Source organism: Physella acuta, unplaced genomic scaffold, assembly GCF_028476545.2.
Source record: "Physella acuta isolate Inbredline_101_S28 unplaced genomic scaffold, ASM2847654v3 ptg000481l, whole genome shotgun sequence".
In the NCBI taxonomy this organism is placed as follows: domain Eukaryota; kingdom Metazoa; phylum Mollusca; class Gastropoda; family Physidae; genus Physella; species Physella acuta.
In genome coordinates, this window is record NW_026732000.1 from 674,640 (window position 1) to 701,588 (window position 26,949).

At 32.3% G+C, this 26,949-nt stretch overlaps 2 protein-coding genes across 2 annotated transcripts; both read right to left on the reverse strand.

Annotated features, from left to right (window-relative positions):
• Positions 1–1,812: 1,812 nt before the first annotated feature.
• On the reverse strand, positions 1,813–6,097 carry LOC131944120 (putative serine/threonine-protein kinase DDB_G0284251). Its single transcript, XM_059304632.1, has 4 exons — positions 5,983–6,097; positions 3,112–3,241; positions 2,836–3,016; positions 1,813–2,633 (listed from the first exon to the last, which is right to left on the reverse strand). The coding sequence occupies exons 1-4, from the start codon at positions 6,070–6,072 to the stop codon at positions 2,396–2,398; spliced, it is 639 nt and encodes a 212-aa protein (XP_059160615.1). The 5' UTR covers positions 6,073–6,097; the 3' UTR covers positions 1,813–2,395.
• Positions 6,098–6,142: 45 nt separating this feature from the next.
• On the reverse strand, positions 6,143–24,075 carry LOC131944111 (uncharacterized). Its single transcript, XM_059304619.1, has 12 exons — positions 21,961–24,075; positions 20,288–20,381; positions 19,682–19,730; positions 16,334–16,517; positions 11,677–11,807; positions 9,417–9,482; positions 9,159–9,263; positions 8,549–8,651; positions 7,979–8,115; positions 7,467–7,716; positions 6,730–6,899; positions 6,143–6,217 (listed from the first exon to the last, which is right to left on the reverse strand). Exons 1-12 carry the CDS (start codon positions 23,615–23,617, stop codon positions 6,143–6,145), a joined length of 3,021 nt encoding a protein of 1,006 aa, XP_059160602.1. The 5' UTR covers positions 23,618–24,075.
• Positions 24,076–26,949: the final 2,874 nt, after the last annotated feature.

The window sequence follows — 26,949 nt, forward strand, 5'->3', positions numbered from 1 at the left end:
CATGCTATCGTTTTAGTTTACCTAATATTTATTGTCTATCGTATCAATCAATTTCTTTTGACCTATGATTTTATGTTTATCACATAGAAGGAGATTGACTTACTTTCTACAACACAACAAAATATATGATTTTACAGTTTAAGTACGTGTTAAGTCACTTTAATTAGGAAACTTAGATATCTTACTATCATCGGTGTTTGATAATGAACTTCTAAAGTTTGTTACTATACAATTTAGTTGTTGATAGCGTACGCTTAGCAACCCCTTCCGCCACACATGGTAAACAATAAATCCCTCCCCCCATTTATAAATAAACTTTTTGCTTTGGTTAAAAAACGCCGTCCCATAAAATGCTTATTTTTTTACATGTAATACGATATTTCGTTCAATAAATGAAGTTTAATTTGTGGTAATATAACTAAAATTATAACACTGGTAGTAGGTAACAAACTATAGTTTTGCCTTACTTTAGATTTATTGCTTTTCATGTTTTAGTATCTCCCGCGTATATCTAAACTTAAAACCTTGAGTAAGAAATTATCTTTTCTACCTACTAATTACGTTCAACTAAATTTTGTCCATGTTCAACTGGCTCTGGTTTTAACCGTGGCTTTGGCTACGGCTTTAATGCACATATATGATGATTTATACAGTTGATCAACAATAATATTCATTTGATAAATAGATGAAATAGATGAAAATAATAAGAGACTATAAGTAATTGCAAACAAAAATGAAAATAAAAAATTTCAATCAGGTATGTTAAAACACTTATTTGTAGTAGTTTATGCTTAGTAATAGGGATAGTAATGCAAAAATTCATTTAAATTTAACTGACATGATAAAATGTGAATTAGTATTATGTTTGATAACAATTAAACATTTTTTAAAAAATACATTTAAAATAAAATTGATAATAAAAGTATTACAAAAAACGGCTGAAATAATATATTTTATGGACCAAGCATCTAAGCAAGACCTAAACAACATGTGTTTTAATATATAACATCAAACTGTGATAATACACAATATAAAATTAGTAGTATAAAATTATTATATAAAATTATTTTTTATAATCTTAACTATATTTGATTTACATAGTTGCAAAGTAGTTGGTATGCTTTAGTATATTACTATATTCATAAGTAAGTATAAAGTGCATTAAAAAGTACTTAACAAAATAAAAGATATTTTTATTAAGAAAAGTGAATTTATCCTTTCTTAACTGAAGTACCGTGTGGCAGTTTCTGTGACATTGGCATAAAAAAGATGAAGTGTTCAGCACTATGTCCATTCACCAATACGTTTTCTATTATGAGTCACGGCTGGCAGGAACAGTAGCGTTGCAAGGGGCGGGGGGGGGGCATATGTCCCCGGGCGCCGACCTTAGGGGGGCGCCAAAATGGGTTGGAGAAATAAATTGAAAGGTCGAGGGGGTGCAAATTGAAAGTTTGAGGGGGGGGGGGGGTGCAAACCAAAATCTTGAAGGGGCGGTGCAAATCGAAAAGTTTGTCCCCGGGCGCCGGGAAGGGTCGCTACGCCTCTGGGCAGGAATCAAGCCAGTGGTTGGAAATCGTAAAATTCTGGTAAGCTATCATATTCATATTCGAAAATGTCGTCCCATAAATTGGCAAATAGCATCAACCATATGTTAAGAAGACTAAACTGATTTCTTTGATACTACTTATATATTGGATGGTTTTGTTTCAATTACACAAAACATCTAAAACCAACACATATGTGCTACAATCTTTTTTTTTTGTAAAAAAAAAAAAGATAATATTTTAATAAATAAAGCTAAAGATCGGACGCTTTCTAAAACGTTTCCTTAAAAACATTGTTCTAGAAAATAAATATATATAAATGTAATTTTTTTCTTTAATCATCTACTAAGAGAGTAAAATTTATAGTATGTGATTGAAGTCCTGGCTTTTAAACATTCTTAAGATGCTAAAAAAAAATTATGCTTTTGTAGCTAAAAGTATATTTTATTAGGATTGAAAAACACACTGGTGAAAATTGAAATTTTTGATACTAGTTTTTAACATGAAGTGATTAATTTAATGTTAATGTATGCATTCGCAGAAGTGCTGTTTTATTTGCTATTATAGTTGCAAAATGTGGCTAAAATAATTTCACAAGAAAGTTTACTATAGATATATTCTAAGAATAGACATATTTGAAAAATGGATAGTTTTTAACTTATATTTTGTATGGATAATTTACTACACACATTTTACAATTTTATCTTGTTTAAGGATTATCAAAAGATTTATGTTATATCTTTAAGACTTTTTATATCCACGAACGACACAAGCTTTTATTTTTTTTTTAAAAACCCACTGCTAATAAGTGTTTGTAGTAATAAACATACATTGTTCAATAGAGTCAACATTTATAAACTGCCTGTTATAAACGGGGCTTCTCTCAATAAATCTTCTGCTGATGGCCTTAGTTCTGGCGCTGGTGTAAATGTCTTTTCTAAAAAATCTCTCAGGTTTTTTGACGCTGTGATTGACAGCTCATACTTTGGTCTCTGCAGCATAGCGATTTTAAAAAGTACATTGACTGATGTCGTTGTTGAGTTTGGTGGTAATCCGGTTATCATTTCAACAACAGTGCTTCCTACACTCCTGTGAGAATTTTAAAATAAGATGTTTTTTCTCAAACACATGGAAAATCGGAATTAACACGTTGTACAGAAATAATTTGCAATGCTTAGAGTAAATATATTTTGTATCTTAATATTACAAGCAATAAAAGTTATTTCAATAGCTTAGAAATATTAAAAAACATTTAGCCGTGCAAATTATTGTTTGTATAAAATATTCTTACCATATATCCAAGCTACTTCCGTGTTTAAATATTCTCCCATCAGGGCAGTTAATCATCTCGGGAGCCATATATCGAGTTGTGCCCCTTTCTGCTTCAACTCCTTCTTCCTCGTTATAGATTGTTGACAGGCCAAAGTCAGTCAGTTTGATGTTTGATTCGTCTACCATTAAAATATTGTTACCTGTTTCATATAGATTGTTTAAGAAATTGGCTTTAGTGGATGATCACACCAATTTCTAAACATAATAATATTATTATAACGTAATTCACCAATACCTTTTATGTCCAAATGCAAGATGTTATTTTCATGTAGGTACTTCACCCCTTCTAGGATTTGAATTGTAAGATGTCTGGTTAAAGCTTCATTGAGTCTTGTGTGCTTTTTAACAAACGAAGATAGTGTGCCCTAAAATTTAAAAATAGATTGTTTAAGCAGAGCATACAAGTTTTAACATAACGCTGATGAAGACTAAAAGTTCTAAATAATACATGCGTTATACACAAATTATCATAAAACTGTATATTTATGACGTTCTTGTAGGTGTTCATATTTGACATCTTTAATCTTTCTTCTTTTCTTGTTCAAATAGTCAGGGGCCAGGGGTGGTATCTTAATGTTGCTATCTGAGTTTGTATATTGCCAACTATCTACTAATTGACTTTAATGAAGATAGTAACATCAGGGTTGTTTTACAGTGTCTGTCGCATTGAATTCGTGAAACGCCAGACTGGTCTCTTGAGAGAGGCTGGTCTGTACTTTAGTAAGATTAGTCAGATAAGATTGGTCAGTTGAGAGAGGTTGATCTCTTGTATCATAAAACTGGTTAGTTGAAATAGGCTGGTCTGTTGTGTGATAAGACAGGCCTGTTGAGAGAAGCTGGTCTCTTATATGGTAAGACTAGTCAGTTGAGAAAAGCTTATCTATTGTTTGGTAAGACTAGTCAGTTGAGAGAGGCGTATCTGTTGTTTGGTAGGACTGGTGTGTTGAGAGAGGCTTGTCTGTTGTATGGTTAGCCTGCTCAGTTGAGAGAGGCTGATCTCTTGTTTGATAAGACTGGTCAGTTGGGAGAGGAAGATCTATTGCTTTGTAATACTAGGAAGTTAAGAGAGGCTGATCTATTGTATGGTAAGACAGGTGTGTTGAGAAAGGCTGCTGGTCTGTTGTATGGTAAGACTGGTCTGTTGAGAGAGGCTGGTCTGATTAAACTGATATTTATTTGTCAGACGAGAATATTTTTGTGACTACTGAAATAATAAAATTGTGTTGCTTGACAGCTTGAGATGGGAAGCTAAGTTGAAGCAGCCTACTCCCTCTGCTGTATGGTAGCATCTGTAAATACAATATCAGATCATGTGAATAAATAATTTAAAGTTTCTTCTGAAATGTAAACATGTAATACTTATCACTATAGCATGTAAATTACCGCTCAACATTTAATATTAAGATCCAAGTAGTTTATTTTGTCGTTTAACATGTAGGCCAAAGGTTGTAGCTACCATAAAAAACATTTTGTTGACACGAAGTTAAACCCTCAATCTAAAGTTAGTAATGAATAAGAGATATGTGTATTGCACACGTTTGTGGGAATTCGATGATATTTTTTAAATTGAGTTCTAGATCTAGACTAGATGCTAGCCCCCCCCCCCCCTCCCCCCGAAGAAAGTCTACCCCCCCCCCCCGAACGAGATGGATTTTATATAGTAAACATACACCTAGTGTCCGCCTCCCCGAAACATGTTGACGCCCCCCCCCCCCCCCCGAAAATTCCCAAGTGCCCCCCCCCCGGAGAAAAAAGTCTGAAAGAAACACTGCTTTTAAATGATACAATGCAATAGAATAGCTTGTCATAACTAATCTAATATCCTTACCTATAAATACTGTGATCGCCGTGGTGTAAAATTGTGCGATTGCATCGAGCGATTGCGTTGTTGATTAAAATTATACTGCGGAAATCGCGATTTTTGTTTTGCGCCGAGATTTTTAGCGCCAGAAATAATAACCGGTGGCTTCTAAAGATTATATCTCGATATATATTCACCAAATTTCTATAATATTTTCAGGCATTATGGAGAATCATACTGGCTCTTGGTTTATGTTAAAAATAGAAATTGTTTGAGATAGTCAGTTTTCGACCGAGACCATCGATATGTGTTTAAATATATGTCGCCATACATAATAATATGTTACCAATAAGTTGTGTTCAAGGTTCTAAAATAGGTTTAATCAAATAAAAAAACATGTATGTTATGCAGCAGACTGAAAAGGAATGGGCCCCCAAGCTTTCCTAACCCTTCCATTATATTCTACCTACCAAACATGTCACTTACCCTTTAGTGTCTTTTCTAAATAAGCTGTGTATTATTCTTTCACAATTCAACACATATACACTAGTTTTTAAGGATGGTAAATATAAACCATATAGATGCCACTATTAACCTACTCTTATTGTTTGCACCAAAATCTATTGTAAGTATCGAACTAATTTATTCATAACACACAACAACAAGTAACATATGTTTGTAATAATTATGCCTAGCTAATTATAAACAACCTTCCATACTGACTAGTAATAAACTACAGAGACTACAAATTAGCTACACATTGTCCAATAGGTTTTGTTCAGCTTTCGCGCAACGCCTCGACACCATTTATTAAAATGTAATAAAAACTAAAATAAATAAATAAATATATATATATATATATATATATATATATATATATATATATATATATATATATATATATATATATATATATATGGCGATGGGTTTTTTTTCCGCGTGAATTTATAGGTAAATTTATATCATGTGTTCACACATTGTCTCAATTAAGCTAAATTGGAGAAAAGTTGTGTTACCCTTCCCAACTTTTCAGAACAATGTACTGATTAAAACGAAATACATAGTTTACTGTGTGGATATTACAATAGAAAATTGCAAATCAACATACCACACGTTTTTGAATTAAAATGCATACACTTCAGAAAAGTAAACTTTGCGAACAAAATGAATGAAAAGAAGACAACACACTCAATCAGAATAGGTAAATTAATTGTTTTTTAAATGCATTTTATTATCAGCATTATTTAATTGTTAATAAAAAGTATACGTTAAAGGACTTAAGGTCTAAACTCTGAAACAACTCACCATTTTGATGAACTCCAGAAATAAAACTATTTCAGTTTCCCTCTTTTGATATCCATGGAACTGTACAATGTTGTTATGTTTTAGTTTCATTAAAATTGAGGCTTCAGATTGAAAACTTTGCTGAGTAGAAAACAGAAATATATACAGCACTATTAATTTTCTATTTAGCATACACTTTACTGAGAAAATAATGTTTTTTGCAAGAGCTCGGACAAATCACTTCACCAAAACTGAGCTGTAATTTTAATTTTTTTTATAAATCAATTATACCTCACATTTTTATTAACGTTTACAATTTTCGGGTCGCATGTACCAAACACAATAATTATTATTAGAAAGTAAACAATTGTATTTGAAAGTAAAGGCCTATAATTTTAAGTTAAACCCACTGTAAATTACCAACCAGCAAACTTGTTTTGCCTAAAAAATTAATTCAAAACCTATTGATACATCACATAACTCAAACATAATCTTTTTAAAAATAGTTACTGAATTAGATTTTAAACTAATTATAAAAGGGAAAAAACGTGCTTTTCGAACAGCAAAACGATTACGTTTAAAAATCAAGTAAATATGTTATATTTCCATATAATTCGAAAAAAACATGTATGCAGTAAAGACCTTGTGAAAAATTAAAATAAATATGTACGTAACTTTATTGATAATGTTCGAAGCACATTTGTATGAGGGATGCGGTTATTTCTAAAGTTTGCCGACCACATTAAATGAAAAATATCACAAGCTTACCATCCACTTTTTTATAACGAGTGGTCCCTTGATTGTTTTCTTTGCAACAAATTTTTTCTCATCGGGTTCATCTCTATCGATGACTAAGTGTACACTGCCAAAACTGCCTTGAGCTAACGGTGCTGGATCAATGTCGAATCGCCTTGGGAACTCGTCAGAAAACACACAGTCTAAAAATAGTGAGTGTTTCATAAAAATAAATATGCGCTATCGGCAGTTGCCTTATGCAGATTCTGTATGTTCATTTCGTTTAAAGATACTAAACAAAACACTTAGTTGTCGAGTACGAGTTTTATCAAAAGAACAATAATTTACACGAAACTTTATCTGAACTGTTTAATAAAAGAAGTTATTTGACTCCAGTTTTTTTTTTTAAATTGCAAATATAACCGCTTGTCAGGTATGTCAGGTTCAAATGCCATGACGAGAAAAAATAACATTATAAACAAAATTAAGTTTACAACTCCAATTAATTTCAAAGTCACAAAACACATTACGATAGCGGACGTTTAAAGGTCGAAATATATATATTAATGTAAAAAATATTTAAAATACATTTTAGGTAACCGAAAATCAGGTGGTGTATTACATTTTATTTTTATTTTTTCAATTTTAAAAGAGGTTGTCAAGGTTGGAAATTGTAGTATACTTTCATGCCTTAGAACTAAATACATTCAATTATCTATACATAACAACATTAGAAAATAAGCATGTCTAACCAGTCAACTTTAGCTTACCTGTTTTAGTCGGTAATGTTCCCGTTGTACGCCCAGATCTCCATCGAATTGAATGCACATTTTCTAAGATGATCTCGTTTTCGCTGCTCATTAATTTTGTCAGAGTATCATTAAATGTTTCGTCGTTTATGATTTGGTGGCTAGCTTCCTTGTTTCTGCTAAGTTCTTTTAAACATTTTGTGGTAAAGATGTGCTCATCTACATCATCATGTTTAAGTATTTCTTTAAGGTTTGGAACAAGCGGAAGTATCTGTGTAGACATTTAAAAAATTCTTTAAAACGCGCTTTAAATTATTGTTAAAAAGCTTATATTTTAAATGTATGTACCGAAAAACACTTATTATTATTTTGTTTAATAGTATTGTAAGTTATATAATTAAGAATAGTCTTTAAACATTACTAAACAATATTATTTATTCAAAAGAATCCGAATTATTAGAGTTATTGTAAAGCAACAGATGATATACAACTAAGATAGATGGAAAATTATAATCCATAAAAATAATATCAACCTCGTTTAACTCTTCATCTCGTTCGGTAAATTTAGAGAGACCATGTAACATTTCAGTTAGTGAAAATCCAAACGTATCTTCAACATCTCCACTAACAGCTAGCATTATGCTTTCTTTCAAACTACGTTTTAAATTTTCTGTGGATGAATAATTACAATAACATTGATTGTTGTAATTATCATAAATTTTAGAAGACTAATCAACTTGTGTTTACAAAAAATTTTGAATTGGTTTTACGTAATTTACATTGAATTGAAATGAATTATCCATTACACGCTGTAATTTGGCCTTCAAAATTGCAGGTATACAAAAAATATTTTTTTTTATATGTTTAAGCAAAATAGTAAATACCAAAAGAAATTTGTTGTATCTTTCTAGTGAAAAATAAATTATTCAAATGTATAATTTTAGCTATGTAATTTCAAATTGAAATATTTAAAACAATCCAATACGTCCAATATGATATTAATTAAACCATTAATTGCATTAGGAAATATTAAATGTAATATCAGAGTAATTTCACAATTAGGCAACAGAAACACCACAAAATATATTTCTATATATATTTACTGATTTTCTCTGTTTCTGCAGTGGATTCGTTTTCAGTATGCAAAAGTAGTAGTTTTGAAGAAATCGATATAGTTAAGTCATCAAATTCCATGTTTATAACAGCCTGATAAATGAACATAATCGGACATAATTAGTTGGCATTGTGAAATATAATAATGCAAACAAAGAAGCAGTAAAGGTGTAACGAAGCGATGCTGCTTTTTCAATATCCTCAACTCTAAATCTTCGCCAGCATCTTCTATATTATATAAGCCCATGTCGGCTGGTTTTTTAGATATATTACACTTTATTAAACGCGTTTTTTTAAAATAATGTTTGTACAAACTTTATCATTTATAGATAGTTTTCTTATTCATAAACAAATAGAAAAAACAAATAGGGTGGCATGATTGCGGTTGTTGCGGTAATCGCATTCCAGGGAATTTCAATGCTGAAAACAGTATCAAGACACATGCAAATTGACATACGAGAAAACTTACTGAACAAAGTTAATTCATATCTTGAGGTTCCAATGTGTTTTAACTTAAGTTTAGTAACATTAAGTTTATTTTCATATACAATGAGAAACTGTGACATTTTAAACATAAAATCATTACAGTTATGAGCTTACATCGTGTGTTTTGCTCGAAGTAAAATAGCCCTTTACTCCTGGTCTTCGAGATATATTTTGAAGAATTGGGATCACATAGCGAATAATAAACTTGGAATGCATATTCTGAAAACAAAAATTGTGTTATAGAAATTGCTTTTATAGTTTGGTTTCAATAGAAAAGAATTCACACTGTTTCACATGAAATAGCTAATCTTCCTATTATTAATTGAAACTAGGTGTATCGACGTAAATTTGAGTATTGCTGATAAATAATACCTGTGCATCTTTGTGTAAGTACAGAAAATCTGTTAATATTTTGACAATGTTATTCTTTGCCAATGTCTGAAATAAATGCAACATGTAATGTTTAACAACATTAATATCCTTATTTAAGCTGCTAACATATTGATAAATTAGCATTAAACACCTATCATATCTATTCTTTGCCAATGTCTGAAATAAATGCAACATTTAATGTTTAATAACATGAATATTAATATCCTTATTTAAGCTGCTATCATATTATTAAATTAGCATTAGACTCCTATCATATCTATGGTGTAGTTAAACTTCACTAACCGATATGAAAAGAGTATTTCTATGCCATATACATTCCCCGTAGTTTAAAAGTGAGGTTATATTTCAAAACTATTTTTAATTTTGGCACTATATTAAAGAAATGTATACAGCATTTGTTGAAACTTATTTGCTAATAGTACTACAAAACTAAAATTGCTTTTTCAAAATAATAAGAAATAAATTATGTTAATTTTTACTTAGCCGACTGAGTTATAAAAGAAACGTGCGATTTGTTGTTACATATATTCAACTGATATTATCCAGTCTACAATTATTACTTTTTCATATTATTCAGTCTACAATCATTACTTTTTTTGGATTTTGTTTAACCTTTCATAACTCGTTTTGTATACGTTTGTAAATATCGATTTTTAAAACCTCCAATATTATTTTTTGTATTAGAATTTTGAGTACTCACTAAACTTGATCGAATATTTTCTGAGATCTCAATAAACGTTAATTTGGTAGCGTTTATTTGGATTTCGTCATTGTAGTAGAAAAATATGTATTGAAAATGCAAAAAAAAAATCCACGGAGGATAATTAGATGGGTAACCTCGCCCGATCTGAAGTCGGAGATATGAATTTTCCTTATATAAGTGGCACCGAACCACGGTCGCTGACGAAGCAGCTTGACGCTCCACCCGAGAGCACTGCCGCGAAACAGGTCCGAAGCTCGCTTTTTACACGAGCTGATTACTGCCAGGCGGTGAAACCGCACAAGCAGCATCGAGGACAAATGACTTATTATCAAACTACCGTTAACATATATAATATAGTACATATTTAAAAGCATACGTCGCTCTCGAAGTTTTCTTGGACGTGAAACCGCGGGGATTCCCGCCCGAGTGGAGCGAGGAAACCTCGACGGTTCAGTGCGAGCCCGTTTTCCAGCCCGCTGAGCGTCGTGGAAAAACAGACGAGCTCGATTTATTCAGTCGCCGACCCTCAGACGGACGTGGCCCCGAGATGGACTTGAGGCCGCCATGTGCGTTGACGATATCGTTGTTTAATAAGAGCATTGTACGTCTATTGTACGTCGGAAAATCTAATCGGTCTCTCAACTCCTCACCCTGGTGTTTCTAATATGTGAAAAACACTTAGGAAATAACTTATTGCACTTTTAACATATTAATTCATTAAAAAATATTTCATGTATGCGAATAACATATTATTAAGAATAATACATAATTTTACTCATTTCTAGTGTTTAAATTACACTGTAACCTACATAATTCTAAAACAGATCCTTAACTCTATGCCACGCTACTCCACGAAACCCCACTCTACACTACGAGTGTGTTGTTTGGTGGTATGCTGTATGGTTGGCTTTGAAGTTTGGATAGTTGTGTATATGTTGTGAGATGAGTGACAGGTTTTCAAGGGTGGGGACATTTAGGTGTGAGGATTCTTTCAATAAAATTACAAAACAACGATTAAGTTTTGTATTGTGCCTTTCTTTTCTAAAGTTTCATTTACATTTAACACCGTAGTAAGAACGTTTATCAGTGTGATGGTAATCTATACACTGCCATATTGTGTTTCACCCTTACCAACTACCTGTATTATTATTTCCTTTTTATTTCATATTCATATTCTATTTGCTGTACCATTTAGTGATTGTCAGTGGGGTGGGGTGGTAGCGATATGCCTAAAAAGGAAGAGAGGGGGGCTGCTAGGCTGGCTTACGTGGTGGTGTCCCGCTTGGTCCCCACGAAGAGAATTATATATATATATATATATATATATATATATATATATATATATATATATATATATATATATATATATATATATATATATATATATATATATATATATATATATATATATATACGTTTTCTTTAAGACTTTCACATGGCCGTAGAATACATACGTAGTATTTATTAATATAACATATTACTCTACCCGTATATTAGCCCACACAACAGTAGATAAACAGAGCAGTGTACAATTACCAAGGCGAAATCTAAACTGTGATGACAACCATCCCATAGTAGGGTTAGCATATCACGAATTAATGACGGCATAAAACCTGGTGAGGATATATCAAGCAAATTTTCTTTCTCCAAGTAGCATATGGTCAAATCTGAAGTAAATTTTAAAAAAAGAATGGTACATCAAAATAATCATGTATGCAACAAAATGTTTGAAATAGAAAGGATAAATGACTAAAATTAATTTGGAGAGCTCAGATCGGTAAAGGTTTTATTTTCATTTTTCTTAACATTTGTTTTTTTTCAGTATGTTACCAAATATATCAATACTAGCCGTCGATCCCGTTACACGTAAATTACAGGTCTATATATTTTAATGTAAAACTTTTAGAAAAATATTTTTTTTTTAAAATAGTTATTGATCGAAACGCAATATTGTTTATTACACGTCAAACGATATTAGTGACAAAGCAAAAAAATAACTAAATATCTAAAAATTCGATACATTAAAAATATCATAGGCTACCAAAACCTATTAGAAACAACCAGATTATATACATTATTATTCAACACAACACCTTATTAATTTACTATTATTAAATGCACACACGGTGGTTGTATTGTGGTTGTGTTGTGGTTGTGTTGTGTTGTGTTGTGGTTGTGTTGTGGTTGTGTGGTGGTTGTGTGGTGGTTGTGTTGTGGTTGTGTTGTGGTTGTGTTGTGTTGTGGTTGTGTTGTGGTTGTGTTGTGGTTGTGTTGTGGTTGTGTTGTGGTTGTGTTGTGTTGTTGTTATGTTGTGGTTGTGTTGTGGTTGTGTTGTGGTTGTGTTGTGGTTGTGTTGTGGTATTTTTGTTATTTTTTGAAAAGTAATTTTCATTTCTTTTAGGCGAGAAACTTGTATACATTAGTGTATACACGTAAAACATCCACCATTTTTAACGAAATTCCTCCATACATACTGATCACTTTGCCTAAAATATTAAAGGCAGAGAGACAGAGCAGCGCACATGGGCTTTATATTAGGATTGTAATAAATGCAAGTGAGTTAAAGAGCAAGACTTCTAGCCCCGAGAGTCTCGAGTTCGAATCTGGGTTCAAAATATGAAATAGAATTATTTAAACTTTAATGAAGATTACTTATAATAGTATATATATATATATATATATATATATATATATATATATATATATATATATATATATATATATATATATATATATATATATATATTATATAAGGGCCCAAGTTACTTTTTGCAGTGTATTTTTTTCTTTTCTGTTGCCGCCACTGCTGCATTTACTCCGATATTTCCCTTATTTATATGAGTGGGTTTTAAATCAGTTCACTTAAGATTATGTCACCTGTACATGAAAACCTGACAAAATATCAGCTTTCTGCTAAAGACTAAAATTGATGAAAAAGAGGTCGAGGCCAAGCTATCAACCTTGTTTACTTTTCCTTTGTTCATAAAATACATGGAAATAACTTTATTTTTAAGAAAGTCAAATTTGACATCAAGCAGCATTAATTAGGACATCCAGGTGAATACAATATCTGGGAACATACATCGATACAGATTACATATAATATTATGGTGTAGAAAAAAAAAATCCTCGATATGTTTTTGACCTTATTGGCCCATAAACAAATCAATAGCCTGTCTTTGTTTTAAGCTTTCAATAGAATCTTATTTTTCATTTGTTTTTAAATAGTATACAATAATATGTCGTTTTTTTTAATTAAGTAAGAAATATACATGTTGCGTTATTAGAATACTTGTAAATACTTGTTTATTACGTTTAAAATAAACCTAACACATTTCATAAACATGTTCGTTTGTGGGCCTACAAGTAAGTGAAATATTTTCACGCTGGAGTGAATACTTGTAATATATGGCTCCACATATCGTAACTCATCGGAAATATTAAATGAGTGGATAGATCGCCAATCTGGCTAGCCTAAAGTTTTGTAAATCAATGGTTTGGTAATATTTCCAACTATAAATTTTTAATAACCCGAATCTTAAGAAAGGATAAACACATTGATATTAATAGATCGGATAGCAATTTAACCTCAATCTGGTGATCGTATGATAATACTCAATTTATATTTTATTTAAAATGGAACATGAATTAATTCAATGACTTTTGTGTAGATAATTTCTGCTGGCATAGCCACATCAGAAAACATAAATGTACTTGCTTTGTAGTTGTCAAGGGGCTCATTTATATAAAACGTGGTGTCTTGTATTGCTTTCTATGTGAATAACTGTGATGTGCTCTTTTCCCCCTTTTTGTTCCTTTTTTTAAATTAAAATTTTTGAGCATACTTTGAAATTGAAATATCTAAACTTATTTTCCACTCGTAGGCCTATTTTTGCGTTGTAGGCCTACTATGTAATTTCTATGTGTGTACTTTCAGTTTACTGCGATACATAAAGAAATATTAATGTTTATGTAGATTCATCCACATACATTTTGCTATGTTTCAAACGTAAACGCGTATTAAGCAGTGCTTACGAGATATTAAAAAGATAAAACATGCAAAAATCTATAGATTAGTGCGAGGTTTTAAAATTGGTAATTCCACTTTATTTATCTATTAAGCGAGCCAAGTTATAAAGCGTTCACAAAAACTGTTAATTTACACGAATTTGTGTTGCTTCCTATTCAACCAGAAAGGCTAAAGACGATTTTGTTATTATGTTCGTCAATAGTTTATAAACTATTAACTTACGGATAGAGTAGACACCCTAACATACTTTCCATATGTGTTTTAAGGGTCACCCGTCAAAAGAGCGCACGACAAAAGAGCGCCGACATAAGAGCGCCGACATAAGAGCGCACTAATTTGCTGACAAAAGAGCGCCGACATAAGAGCGCAAACTAAAGATCGAAAAACCATATTTAACAAATAGGAGCAAGAAAAGTAACTCAGATCAGAAGACATCGTTTGATGTTTACTCTTTATTTTTTCATTAAAAAACTAATTGCTCAGTTTCTTTAACTAAAAAACTGGTATAATCAACACGAAGTCCACTTATTCAAAACGCAATCTAATAACACATACAAAGATTTTAAATGTTAGGCTTAAAGTGAGTATATAAACTGAAATGAAATGTAACAAAATGAATATATAAGTTGACATCAATAAAATGTGTCTGTATAGTTGCATTCATAATGCTAAGTTGTGGGCTATACCCCGTAGGTAGTCCATCATTTACTCATTAGCGTAGGTTGAAGCAATTGCCTGCAATCTTCGGTTCAGCTGAACATATTTGTTCTTTGAAGCTTCTGGTTGATTAACTCCAGCTAGATGACGCTCCATTCGATTTGGATGTGATCTTGTTCCAGACAAAACTGGTTGATCAATTTAAAAACTGAAGGATGATTGCAATCTACCGTTTGTTGGAATTCGCGACGCCATGCTTCGACTGAGTTGTTTGTACGGGGTAGATATTCAGTGACACAATTATGGACATTCCAAATTTCAAGCGCGAAGCGCGGGTCACCTCGACGGTTTCTTCTTCGCCTCCCTATGTAAGTATCCTCCGGATAAGCTACCAGTGGCATAATTTCTGCAGGACAAGCTTCTACCAAATGCTCGAATTCAGTACAGAAATCATTTACATAACAAAACATAAGGCAAGCAGCATCTTCACTGTCATATGAAATTTCTATTTGTCGTGTTACAGTTGCGGTAAGCCTAGATTTTGCACTTTTTGCTAGAGACATTTGCCTAGGTGAAATAGACAACCAACAAGACGTGTATTGGGAAACACATGCTGATTTGCATTTTGTGTGGCTTATTCAAAATCAGACATGATGCTCGCAGGATTCACGGTAGGTAGAAGTTCCACAATTTTCTCAAAAACTCTGATATAGGTTACTTCGGTCTTATCCTGGATAAACCAAAGGCAATACCTTGTTATCTATTAAAAGCATGGATTGTAAATACCTGATAGAAGATTACTGGTGCAACTCTGAAAGTTCCATCCACAAACCAATGTTCATTTTGCTGTAGACGATTGATATTATCCATTGTTCCGAACATCATCATTCTGTAAACGTCAGTCGGTCCGGAATCCCACTAGACGAAATTTTGCCCTCTTATTGTCGTTTGAAGAGGTTCGAAATTCCCGCTATGGCTTGTTGTATGATCTGCCTTGGTTTTTCCACCCCTTTCACTGCCCGTTTTCGTATAGCCGAAACAACTTTCGCTGTTTCGTTTTTAGCCGTTCAGCATTTTCATCCGTCATCGGCAGCCATCTTTCTTGCAGCATCTCCATGTCGTACTTCAATCAGCATTCGCTATGTCTTTTCGATATCTTTAGCCTTCGACCAATATAATAACCTTCCCTTTCTGTGATTCGATATTCTCCATGTTACTTGGGTTAGAAATATTCTCAAACTGCATTCATAACATATTAACCATAATATATAAATAAAAACATGTCGTTTTATCTTACCGCGGATTGTTTAATTAAAAGAAGTGTTAACCATATCAAATTTGTTCAGCGTAAATGTGTTTTTTTAATTGACTCCGATCTTATGTTTGCGCTCTTTTGTCTGCGTTCTTATATCGACGCTCTTTTGTCGTGCGCTCTTTTGTCGGGATGCCTTGTTTTAGGATTTGTGGTATCTATAAAACAACATTTAAATAAATAAACAAAATTACCTGCATAACTGTGTTTAATGAGTACTGTATAAAAATTCCGTCGATCTGATAGTTGCAGCCTGTTAACAATTGTGTGCAGGGTTCTCTGGCACACGAACCAAAAAAATGGGTTAAATTTCTCCATGCTAGAAAACTCAGACATCACATCTGAAACAAATTCCAGCAGCTCGGCGCTGTTTGGTGTCTACAAGAAAAATGTAAACAAAATTAACCGGGAGTGATCTCCCCTAAACTTTCTCGAATATTCTTATAAAACACTACGGGGGATGGCAACTCGGGATAAAGACATGATTTTTAATCCATTTTTAAACACTTTCATTTTTGAAAATAGAAAAGAGTCTCGTAGAAAAAGAATTGCGCACAAAGTGAAGCCAAACAATCCCTTTCATCCGCCAGTAATTTTAAGCAATTGCTGGGCGAAGGAAAACACAATTTAGATTAAGTCATTTTGCTTGTTAAGGTAATCCACTTTAGTTTTATTTTGATTTTTGCACATTACGTCAATACAAGCGATAAGTTGTAAAATAAAAGTGTTTTTTTTAAATAAATAATATGGAGTTTTTTTAGACATAAATTAATACAAAAATGAATACTTTGAAATATAAAATAGTACAAATTGGGGATCAAGTTGATTTTTTATTACATGCTTGCGTTCCACAAGTCCCTTCACCAATACATACATAAAGAGACACATAATCCATTTGAGCTATATACATTAAAGTAGCCGAAACGGCCATGCCCGTCACCAGAGTTTCTTCCAGGCATCACTTGGGGGCTCGGCGCCCCCCCCCCGAAGAAAGTCTACCGCCCCCCCCCCCCCCTAAAATTTCAAGTGCCCACCCCCCCCCCCGGAGAAAAAAGTCTGGAAGAAACATTGCCCGTCACTGGCATTTGAGATAAATTTATTTGTAAAGCGCCTTGACTTGTGTGCTCGATAAGCATCTAATACCCTGCTCTCCAAGGAATTTGAGATAGATTTAAAATGTTTAATATAAGGTCTACCTGTAAATATTGGCATTTGTAAAAATATAAACACAAACGCAATACTAAACACAAATGCAAATATAAACGCAAAATAAATCATAAACATAAACGTAAACATCAATCAACTAATTTGACACAAGATTTATCTTTCATATGAAGATAAATCTTGTGTCAAATTAGTTGATTGGCATGTTTACTTTTTATTTCAATCAGTTGAATTTTATTACAATCGCCAGTTAATTAAAATTATTTTTATTTACATTTTACATATATTCCTCTCTTACACATAATGCTGATGAATCTTGGCATTTTCTTTCGCACACTAACACATTTTAATCATCAGGTTAAAATCATTTGTTGTTTTAGGTAGTGCAGAGAGACATGCTGATTTTAATATGTGCCATTGTACACTGAAATTTCGGAATGTTTCTTAAACATTATTTGGCCTGAACATATTTTCATAAAACATTTGTTTTTTACACATTATAAAACTTCAAAGTAATATTATCACAATAACTAGTTAATTTTTTCTACACTATAAACTTGTATGATTTGAATGTTCAGTCTATATTGTTTTTCTTTTCACTCAAAGTTGAGATGTACTTTTTGTGTTGTGGGCGTATGATCCCTTCATATTGAAAATGTTATATTTAGGGGAGACGTGTAACAGATTGTACTTCGGGTGTATAGTATTTATATTGCATTGGGAGTGAACTTTATTTGGAACGAGAATACCTGGCCAACAGAATAAGTGTGTGAGATTAATCCTGGTATTGTATGCTTTTGGGTGATCTCGCTCACTGACGTTGTGGGTGTGTGTGTGGGGGGGGGGGGTTGATTAACGCGATGTAAGAGTGAAAGTGTAAGATTGAGCGGTGTGCCTCGATAGAAGAATGGAAACTTTCGACGTCCGTTAGTTTGTACTATTTTTGCATCGTGTGTTATTCAAGAAATATGTGTAGATCTTATTCCTTGTTTCAACCTTAATGGACTATATTTGTTGTATATAACATTTTAAGTTAAACTAGAAAATATGCTGTCACTTTCTACAACAAACCAACAAATACATGGTGGAGTAGGGGGGCATATCGAAAATAACAGATGTGTTAATACATTAGGATTATTGTCGGAAGGGGCAAAAAGTTAAGGTGAAGAAGCTGACAGGGACAATGCCTGTTAGAAAAAAAAAATATCTTGCACAGTCAAAATAGCTACCCTAAGAGTTATTGTCGAAGCTTCTTAGTGTCTGGCAAATGACGAAAAAAAAACTATTTTACCGTAATGTGTGCTCTTCTAACCTCTTCGTCATCGTCATTGATCTCTGACCCAGCCGTTCGACTGTCCAGTCGGATTACATTTTACGAAGTGACTGATCTTTCAGTTTAAAAGGCTCTCAACACGGGTAAATCAGATAGGATATACAAGTGTCTGTACGCAACCATTCTCTTTTTCTTACTTGCTCTGAGCTTTACGCTTACATATAGTTCTACACATAGTCCCTATAGCTCACATATAGTTTAAACTGGTAGACTACTATAATGTTTTTATTAGGTATTTAACGATATTTGGTGGACTCTGCTTAGAAAATATTTAGTTTCACAATCGCTTGTCAACATGATAAAGGCTTAATATAAAGGACTACTATAGTGTAATATAAAGTGACATCGAATGTAAAATATAAAATGAGAAGTACGACAAACTTGATGGGTAATTTAGTGTCAATTACACAACCTAGTTTCAGTTCCACTTTTAATCCTCAGAAGGCAATATGCACTAGATAAAAATTAATTATAATAGTTAATATGTTATAAGACCTACACATACTATAAATTGGGTTGCACTACAGTGTTCTCCAAGTCTAAATGATACTTACAGTCTGTAATACAATAATAACTCTGTTTTAATGTTATTCCACCAACCACGGTAGAATTAAAATAGCGCATGAAAACAAATTAGACATTTAGAAACATGTGTCCTTTCATGGCTTGTTAAGGGCAAAATTAAATAATAATGTGTAAACTATTTTAAAAGACGGATAATTGATTTTGAGTAGAAAAATGTAGTTATCAAAATTTTAGAGAGACTAGCCTTGACCCGACTTGCCTTAAAGGAAAGATACTTTCATTCTGAATCCAGACACGTAATCGGAATATCAGTATAACTGATATCTAATTCTCAATTTAAAGTTTTCCCATTTAACAAACTAGTTCTCAAATGGCGCATTGACACCCATGAACCTAACAACAAATCCACTATTTTATGGTGCCATAATAGAGTATGTAATTTCCATCTGTTGGCTTTTTAATGCGATTTTCAACATATAGTTTGTGTTTATGAGTTATATATAGAATAAAAACTACATACCTGTTCATTGTGAGTGAGAACTACAATCTTTACATAACAATCGATGGACCTGTTTTATAAAACAATATATATATATATATATAGACATGATAAATGCAATATAATTATACTGACTACTTATATGTTTCTGTGTTGTTGTTTTTTTTAAATTGATATGCTGAAAAACTATTTAGGTACTTGATTGGCATTATGTGATAACAGGGATGTAGTGATGTATATAAATAGATAAAAAGATACATTTAACATATCTTTGCAAAGTTCAATTTAGAACAATACACATTCTGTTTTAAATCAAGGTATAATGTCATTACGACCCTGATCATGAAGGTAATATTGATCATGATCCTTCTCGAGATTGGCCTAAATTTGATGTCGACAGTGGAGTCAAATCAAGCTTGAACTTTTTGTTGGACAATAGATAATAAGAGATTAGTAGAATCCATGTTTGGCTATTTGACGTATATGAGGAGATGCATTTAATTTGTAATTTTAGATATTTTGCATATTTAATTTTTGAGACTTTATTCAATAGTAAATTGTAATTTAAATGTAGCTTTACAAATGAAAAGTCCAGACATCTTACTTCAAACAATACAAATTACTTACTTCTTAAAATTCTTGAATTCTATATTGTATAGTTCACTGATTGTTGAGTCGCTCGGTTGTGTTTTGGTGTCATTTTGTACATCTTGATTTAATGCTAGGTATTTGATACGACATATGACTAATTAATATATTTCTATTTAGAAAACACATTTAAATTTTGAAATTATATTCTCCAAATTTAAATACCAAACTATACTGTTAGCTTGATGATAAGCAAATCGTTATATAAACAATTGTATTTTCCCTTGTATCTGTCTAAAATGATCCTTACCTTGTCCAATAATTTATAAATGCAATCGTTTAAGTTTGGACATCGCCGTTAACACTCCAGTTAGTATACAATCACGTTTATGACACAAAATTTATAAGTCATCATGACATTGAAAAGAGGGACATGCAAAAGAAGAACTGGGACAGTCATGTCATTTTTTAAAAACAATAAATGGTTTGTAGTTTCAATAAATACAATGTAGGATAAATACTTGTCTGTAAAATGAAAGTATTTCATTAAAATAACAACTTAATATGATATACTAAAGGGCTTGAATGTGTAACGTACATCTTGTCTCACTTCTAACCAAAGCTAGTTTGTGGCATAGTATTTTGTATAAATCTTAGTTGTTAATAAGCACAAAACGTACACGAATAATGCAATTACATAATTAAAGAACGTAGGCACTTCTCTATGCAGATCAAATTAACAATCAGCACAAGCTGGAAATAAGTTATTAAAAGAGATGTGACTTTAGTTTCATGTTTAATGCGGATACATCAACATTTTGCTGCACAGTTTCCGAAATTATGAATAGTCCCAATTCTCCATGGTCCCGCTACTCTACCTCATATATCCACTAGCTCATACCCGTGCTTCGCTACGGTATGATGATCCGGAATAAAAGTTTTGAATGATAGAAGATAATCGTACTTTATATAAAACAGCTGCACGTTTAAAATTCTTGTGAAATAAACATTTATTTCTCAATAGCAGGTATTAAAAAGCAGGGGAAATTTTAGAGAAAGCACACCAAAACACACGATACCATAACACCCAAACCAAACCCCACACCATCAACCCACCTCCACCACATTTTCACCTCCGGTTTCGATTAAACAGAGATGTACGAGGCGGTATATCTTTAAATATCCGGGCTAAGGGAAACCTAAATGCATTAAACACTATAGAGATTATAACTTTGATTCAATAATATTATACTGTTTACAGATTTGCATCAAAATGTTAAATGCTCATATAGATATAACCGAAAACTTTAAGGTGCTGAGCATGTTCGTATGCAATTTGGTCTACATTGTGTATGCGTGTGATGTATGTGGGTGGTTGACTAAGGGTTTCAATGTCTGTGTAGTAGAGTAAAAGTAAAGTTCATTTTAATAACTGACATTCTTTGGGGCAAATTAAATGATACCTAACACACAATAGGGAAATTCATCGCAGCTAGGCATAGTGCTAAAGACACTATCTCTTTAAATACTTAACTGATAGATTCAGTTGAAATGCACTTCATTGACAGGATTGCAAGACAACTTTATTTATATATATAAATATATATATATATATATATATTTACTTCATCACATGAGAAGTAAATGTGTGTCGCGCTTCTATTCTTGACAACATACAAACGTTTTAAAAATATATTAAATGTACTGCTTACCTTGTAAAATTAATTCACAAAAACGTTTTAACTGGAATTTAAAATTCAGTTCACTACAATTTTCGTCGACAAAAATAGAAATTTGTTCCATTGTACTATAGAGTTTGTTTTCAAAAGCTTGAAATAATATATCTAATAAATAAATTGCCATAATATTATTCCTATTAAATGGTATTGGACTTAAATCGCTTGATTTTTCTTTTTCTTGCATTAGAAGAACTTCTTTAAGCAATAATTGTATAATGTTATCATGACCTTTTTTTAATGCAAGCATTAATGCATCCCGTCCATCTTCATCCACTCTTTTAAAATCAGCACCACTGTTGATAAGCAACTCTACTACTTTTTCATGTCCATCACTTGATGCAAGCATTAAAGCATCCGATCCTCTATTGTTTACATGATTAATATCAGCTCCGCCGTTGATAAGTAACTCTACTACTTTGTCATGTCCAATCAGTGATGCAATCATTAAAGCATCTTGTCCATCTGGTTCAACACGTTTAATATCTGCACCGCCGTTGATAAGTAACTCTACTACTTTGTCATGTTCAAACAGTGATGCAATCATTAAAGCATCCCATCCATATTTATCCACTCTTTTAAAATCAGCACCGCTGCTGATAAGCAACTCTACTACTTTTTCATGTCCACCATTTGATGCAAGCATTAATGCATCCCGTCCATCTTCATCCACTCTTTTAAAATCAGCACCGCTGTTGATAAGCAACTCTACTACTTTTTCATGTCCATTGCTTGATGCACGCATTAAAGCATCCCATCCATATTTATCCACTCTTTTAAAATCAGCACCGCTGTTGATAAGCAGCTCTACTACTTTTTCATGTCCATCACTTGATGCAAGCATTAAAGCATCACATCCATCTGTATCCACTCTTTTAAAATCAGCACCGCTGTTGATAAGCAACTCTACTACTTTTTCACGTCCTTTGTTTGATGCAAACATTAAAGCATCCGATCCCCTATTGGTTACATGATTAATATCAGCCCCGCCGTTGATAAGCAACTCTACTACTTTTTCATGTCCATCACTTGATGCAAGCATTAATGCATCCCGTCCATTTTTATCCACTCCTTTAAAATCAGCACCACTGTTGATAAGCAACTCTACTACTTTATCATGTCCATCCCTTGATGCAAGCATTAATGCATCCCGTCCATTTTTATCCACTCTTTTAAAATCAGCACCGCTGTTGATAAGCAACTCTACTACTTTTTCGTGTCCATTGATTGATGCACGCATTAAAGCATCCCATCCATATTTATCCACTCTTTTAAAATCAGCACCGCTGTTGATAAGCAGCTCTACTACTTTTTCATGTCCATTGATTGATGCAAGCATTAAAGCATCCCATCCATATTTATCCACTCTTTTAAAATCAACACCGCTGTTGATAAGCAACTCTACTACTTTTTTATGTCCACCACTTGATGCAAGCATTAAAGCATCCCGTCCATATTCATCCACTCTTTTAAAATCAGCACCGCTGTTAATAAGCAACTCTACTAGTGTTTCATGTCCATTGTTTGATGCACTCATAGAAGTATTCAACCCATCTATACTGAATTGATTACTGTTAGCTCCGCTGTTTAAAAGCAAATCAGCAGATGTACTTTGTCTATCACGTGACGCCATCGTTAAAACGTTTACTCCGTCTATCTCTACAATATTTACGCTGTAATCGTAACATAACGATATCGTGATAAAAATATTAAAGCACCTTCTTTTTAAACTTTGTTTTATCTTTATAAATTCGATTATCTATTAGTTTCATTTACAATTATAAACTTTTATAAAACTTGTATAGATTAATTTCCAATATCTTTTCCTTTATAATATTTATTTGATTTTCTTTGAATTTTTGCGTTGAGCAGATTTATATTAATAAAAATATCTTGGCAACGTAATCCATCAATTGAAAATCTTCAAATTTAGGAATAAAGGTAAAGAATCGGCACGGCTTGTCAAGGCATATTGTTCTTTAGACGCTGTAAGCACATTATATCTTCTTTCTTTTAAAAGAAAGACTTTTTAAATGTGTACTTTGCCATGTTGTATTTCTGTTACCTGGTTTTGGATTTGTGATTTTAATAATAAACTATGTCTTCTATCGCATAACATTTTTGTGCCTTTCGTGTATTATTCTATTTTCACAATGTGTCGCCTTAAATAAGGATTTCGTTGCTGATGGTCCTTTACTTATAAAAACCAGCGGTGCCTTAGTATAGATCGTGTTTGATGAGTTAATCTGGAATATAAAAATACATTAAATCATTATGACAAGTGCAATTTGAAATGGTTTAAATTGCAGAGTTTACTAGTTATGCAATAACTTTGAAAAAACTTTATATATGTCTATTACTTAAATTTTTTTCTTGCTTATTATCTACACGTTTATTTATTTTAATTGTTTGCAACTATACGTCTTTAGTAAATTTGAGAGTGTCCTGTGTGCGTTAGTTTCAATATCTCAAAAGTTTGCTTACTCCTCTTTTAGACTGTATAAAGAGTTTGAGAATTAAGTTGGCTTAAAAAAAACTAGAGCCAATCAGCGCACTTTTCTTTCCTTTTTTGTCTGTCACAATTTTTTTAGGCTAGCAGAGCAGAATCTGTAGTAAAATGTGTAGAATTCAAAGCTACGTACTTTTGTTGAGAAGACGAAGCTGATTCTACTAAATGTATAAACTTAAGTTTATTTAAAGACTGAGATAAAAATTCAAGTCAACACATTTAAATCTAGAAACATAAATTTAATTATGTGATGGGAAAAACAATGATTATATTTCAACATTACAGGAAATAGTTATTTTTAAAGAAAACATTGCATCCAATCAGGCATAAGACTCTTCTAGAATTATCATATTTTTTGCCGAAAAAAAATAATTAAAGAATAATAATAATAATAAATCAGTTAAAAAGAAGAAACATTATTACTAACCGTGTTTTTATCGGAACTATTTTAGGCAGTTCATCAAGTAAGGCATTCTAAATAGTGTTTTGCTGGCTTATATATTTTAGTTTTTATTTTTTATTTTTTTGTTTGGGAATTCCATGTTACTTTAACATATCGGTAATCTGATGATTTGCTCGATTTGCCAATATGGTACAATTTTACAAAACTCATTCACTTTTTTAAAACTTATTTTTTCAACCAGTTGTGTAATTCTTTGTTCATTGCCATGGGAATGGGTTAAAATAGTGTATTGAATGAGTTAAATGGGATGAATGGGGCTAGATGTTGTTTATACTTTGTACTCTGTCATGTTGGTCTCTGTTAAAACCTCGTTCGGTGAGTTGTGCCAGACCGGTTTGTACTTGTTGTGTACGTATATAACGTATGTAAGAACTGCTTGCCTTAGTTTATTTCAGTTATTCAACAAGTTTAGTGTAGGTTATTTCTCTGTACTTGTAGATAACCACTGTATCTTAATTTGTGTACTAGCGTATGTATTAATATTTAGAATAGCCTTTGGTTGTTTGTCAATAGGGACAACTGTAGTACAGAAGGAGACAATGGCTTTTGCGGCCTTTCCCACAATTCAAAAGACATCGACCGAGTGAAAGCAAGGGTTCCAGCGGCATAAGAACAGGTACCAGAGAGGTATCGACAAGCTTTCCGGTGCTTACACTAGAAGCCAGATACCGCTTAACATAATGTGCAAACATGATATTGATGTCGGCGATTCGGCTCCACTGAAACAGCGCCCATACAGAGAGAGCTAATCTGAAGAAGTTATCTGTTATCCTTTTAGTTTATGTTCGACCATAACATTATTTAAGTGAGTAATAGTAACTGGTTTTCTCCTGTGCAAATTTTGCAAATTTATGTAACGTATCTCAGCCATAACCTTGGTAATGACATGGGTCGACCTGTGCATCAATCACATTACAGCTCGAAATAACCTAGTTGCATTGTCGCATATCCCTTCAGTTGTCCTAAATTGATTACAATAACTACTGCAACTACGTATACTATAATTGTTTGTATTTCGTATATGCTTGACTGTCCTAGTAGCTAGATTTTTAAATGTTGATACATATTTATAAATCGTGGCCTTAGGACTGTCCTGGTAATTTACCTAGGGGGTAGAGTGCTATTTTTTGCGCAAGATGTATTGTTTTTTCTTATCCAGTTTGAACTCATACAAGGGAGCTTAGTTTTGTACTAAATTTATACAATTTTTATAGCATGTATTTTTTTACCCTAGATTTTCATTTTCATTGCAGATTGTTAAGTACTTTTCAACGGTTTGCTTGCATATATACTTTGTTTTGTAGCCCTTGCTATATTTAAAGTTTTGATACCTTGTGGTAGTTTTGTACTTGCATCATGGAAAAAAGTTCTAAAGTCTTATGTTACTAGATTAGCTTTCATGATGCTACTTCAAATCACTATTATTTAGCCACGGCTGTTACTCTACTTAAATGTTATAGATTAACAAATTTATGTTACATAATTTTTGAGTTAGCGGTGGGGCTGTAGTAAATGTGTAAAGAAGGATAAAAGTGGCGAATTTTCTTCATACTTTGTCCTTCAATTCTTTGTGCAGTGAATTGCGCCAATCCGGCTTGAAATTGATTGTGTACGTGTATGATTGTGTGAGAATGTGTATGATTGCCTCGAATCATTAGCCGCTGTATCTTAGTTTGTGTACTAGCTTGTGTATTAGTATTTAGAATTGCCTGTGTTTGTAAAAGGTAGAGTAGATTATATTAATTTTTTTTTTCTGTTAAAGAGAATTTGTTATATTTAGTCTTATTTAGTAACCTATTTGTGATTGTTGATTTCATATGTTTATCGATACATATAATGATACATATCTTCTAAAGTTAATATTGCTGCACATGGTTTACTAAATTGTTCAATTCCCAAACCATGACAAAAAATGTTTGAAATGCTTTATTAAAAAACATTCTATACATATTAAATGTAAACTAAGATGTTATAAACTTGTTTTAATAGAAGA

Excerpts from the sequence above, each read along its gene's own strand:
- LOC131944120 (XM_059304632.1), bottom strand. The coding sequence starts at position 6,072 with ATGAAACTAAAACATAACAACATTGTACAGTTCCATGGATATCAAAAG. Across the intron at positions 3,017-3,111 it reads CTTGCATTTGGACATAAAAG|GTAACAATATTTTAATGGTA; the intron begins GTATTGGTGAAT and ends TATATGAAACAG. Across the intron at positions 2,634-2,835 it reads GGAAGTAGCTTGGATATATG|GAGTGTAGGAAGCACTGTTG; the intron begins GTAAGAATATTT and ends AAATTCTCACAG.
- LOC131944111 (XM_059304619.1), bottom strand. The coding sequence starts at position 23,617 with ATGGCGTCACGTGATAGACAAAGTACATCTGCTGATTTGCTTTTAAAC. Across the intron at positions 16,518-19,681 it reads TTCTCACTCACAATGAACAG|ACACCAAACAGCGCCGAGCT; the intron begins GTATGTAGTTTT and ends TTTTTCTTGTAG. Across the intron at positions 6,900-7,466 it reads AACATTACCGACTAAAACAG|ACTGTGTGTTTTCTGACGAG; the intron begins GTAAGCTAAAGT and ends CACTATTTTTAG.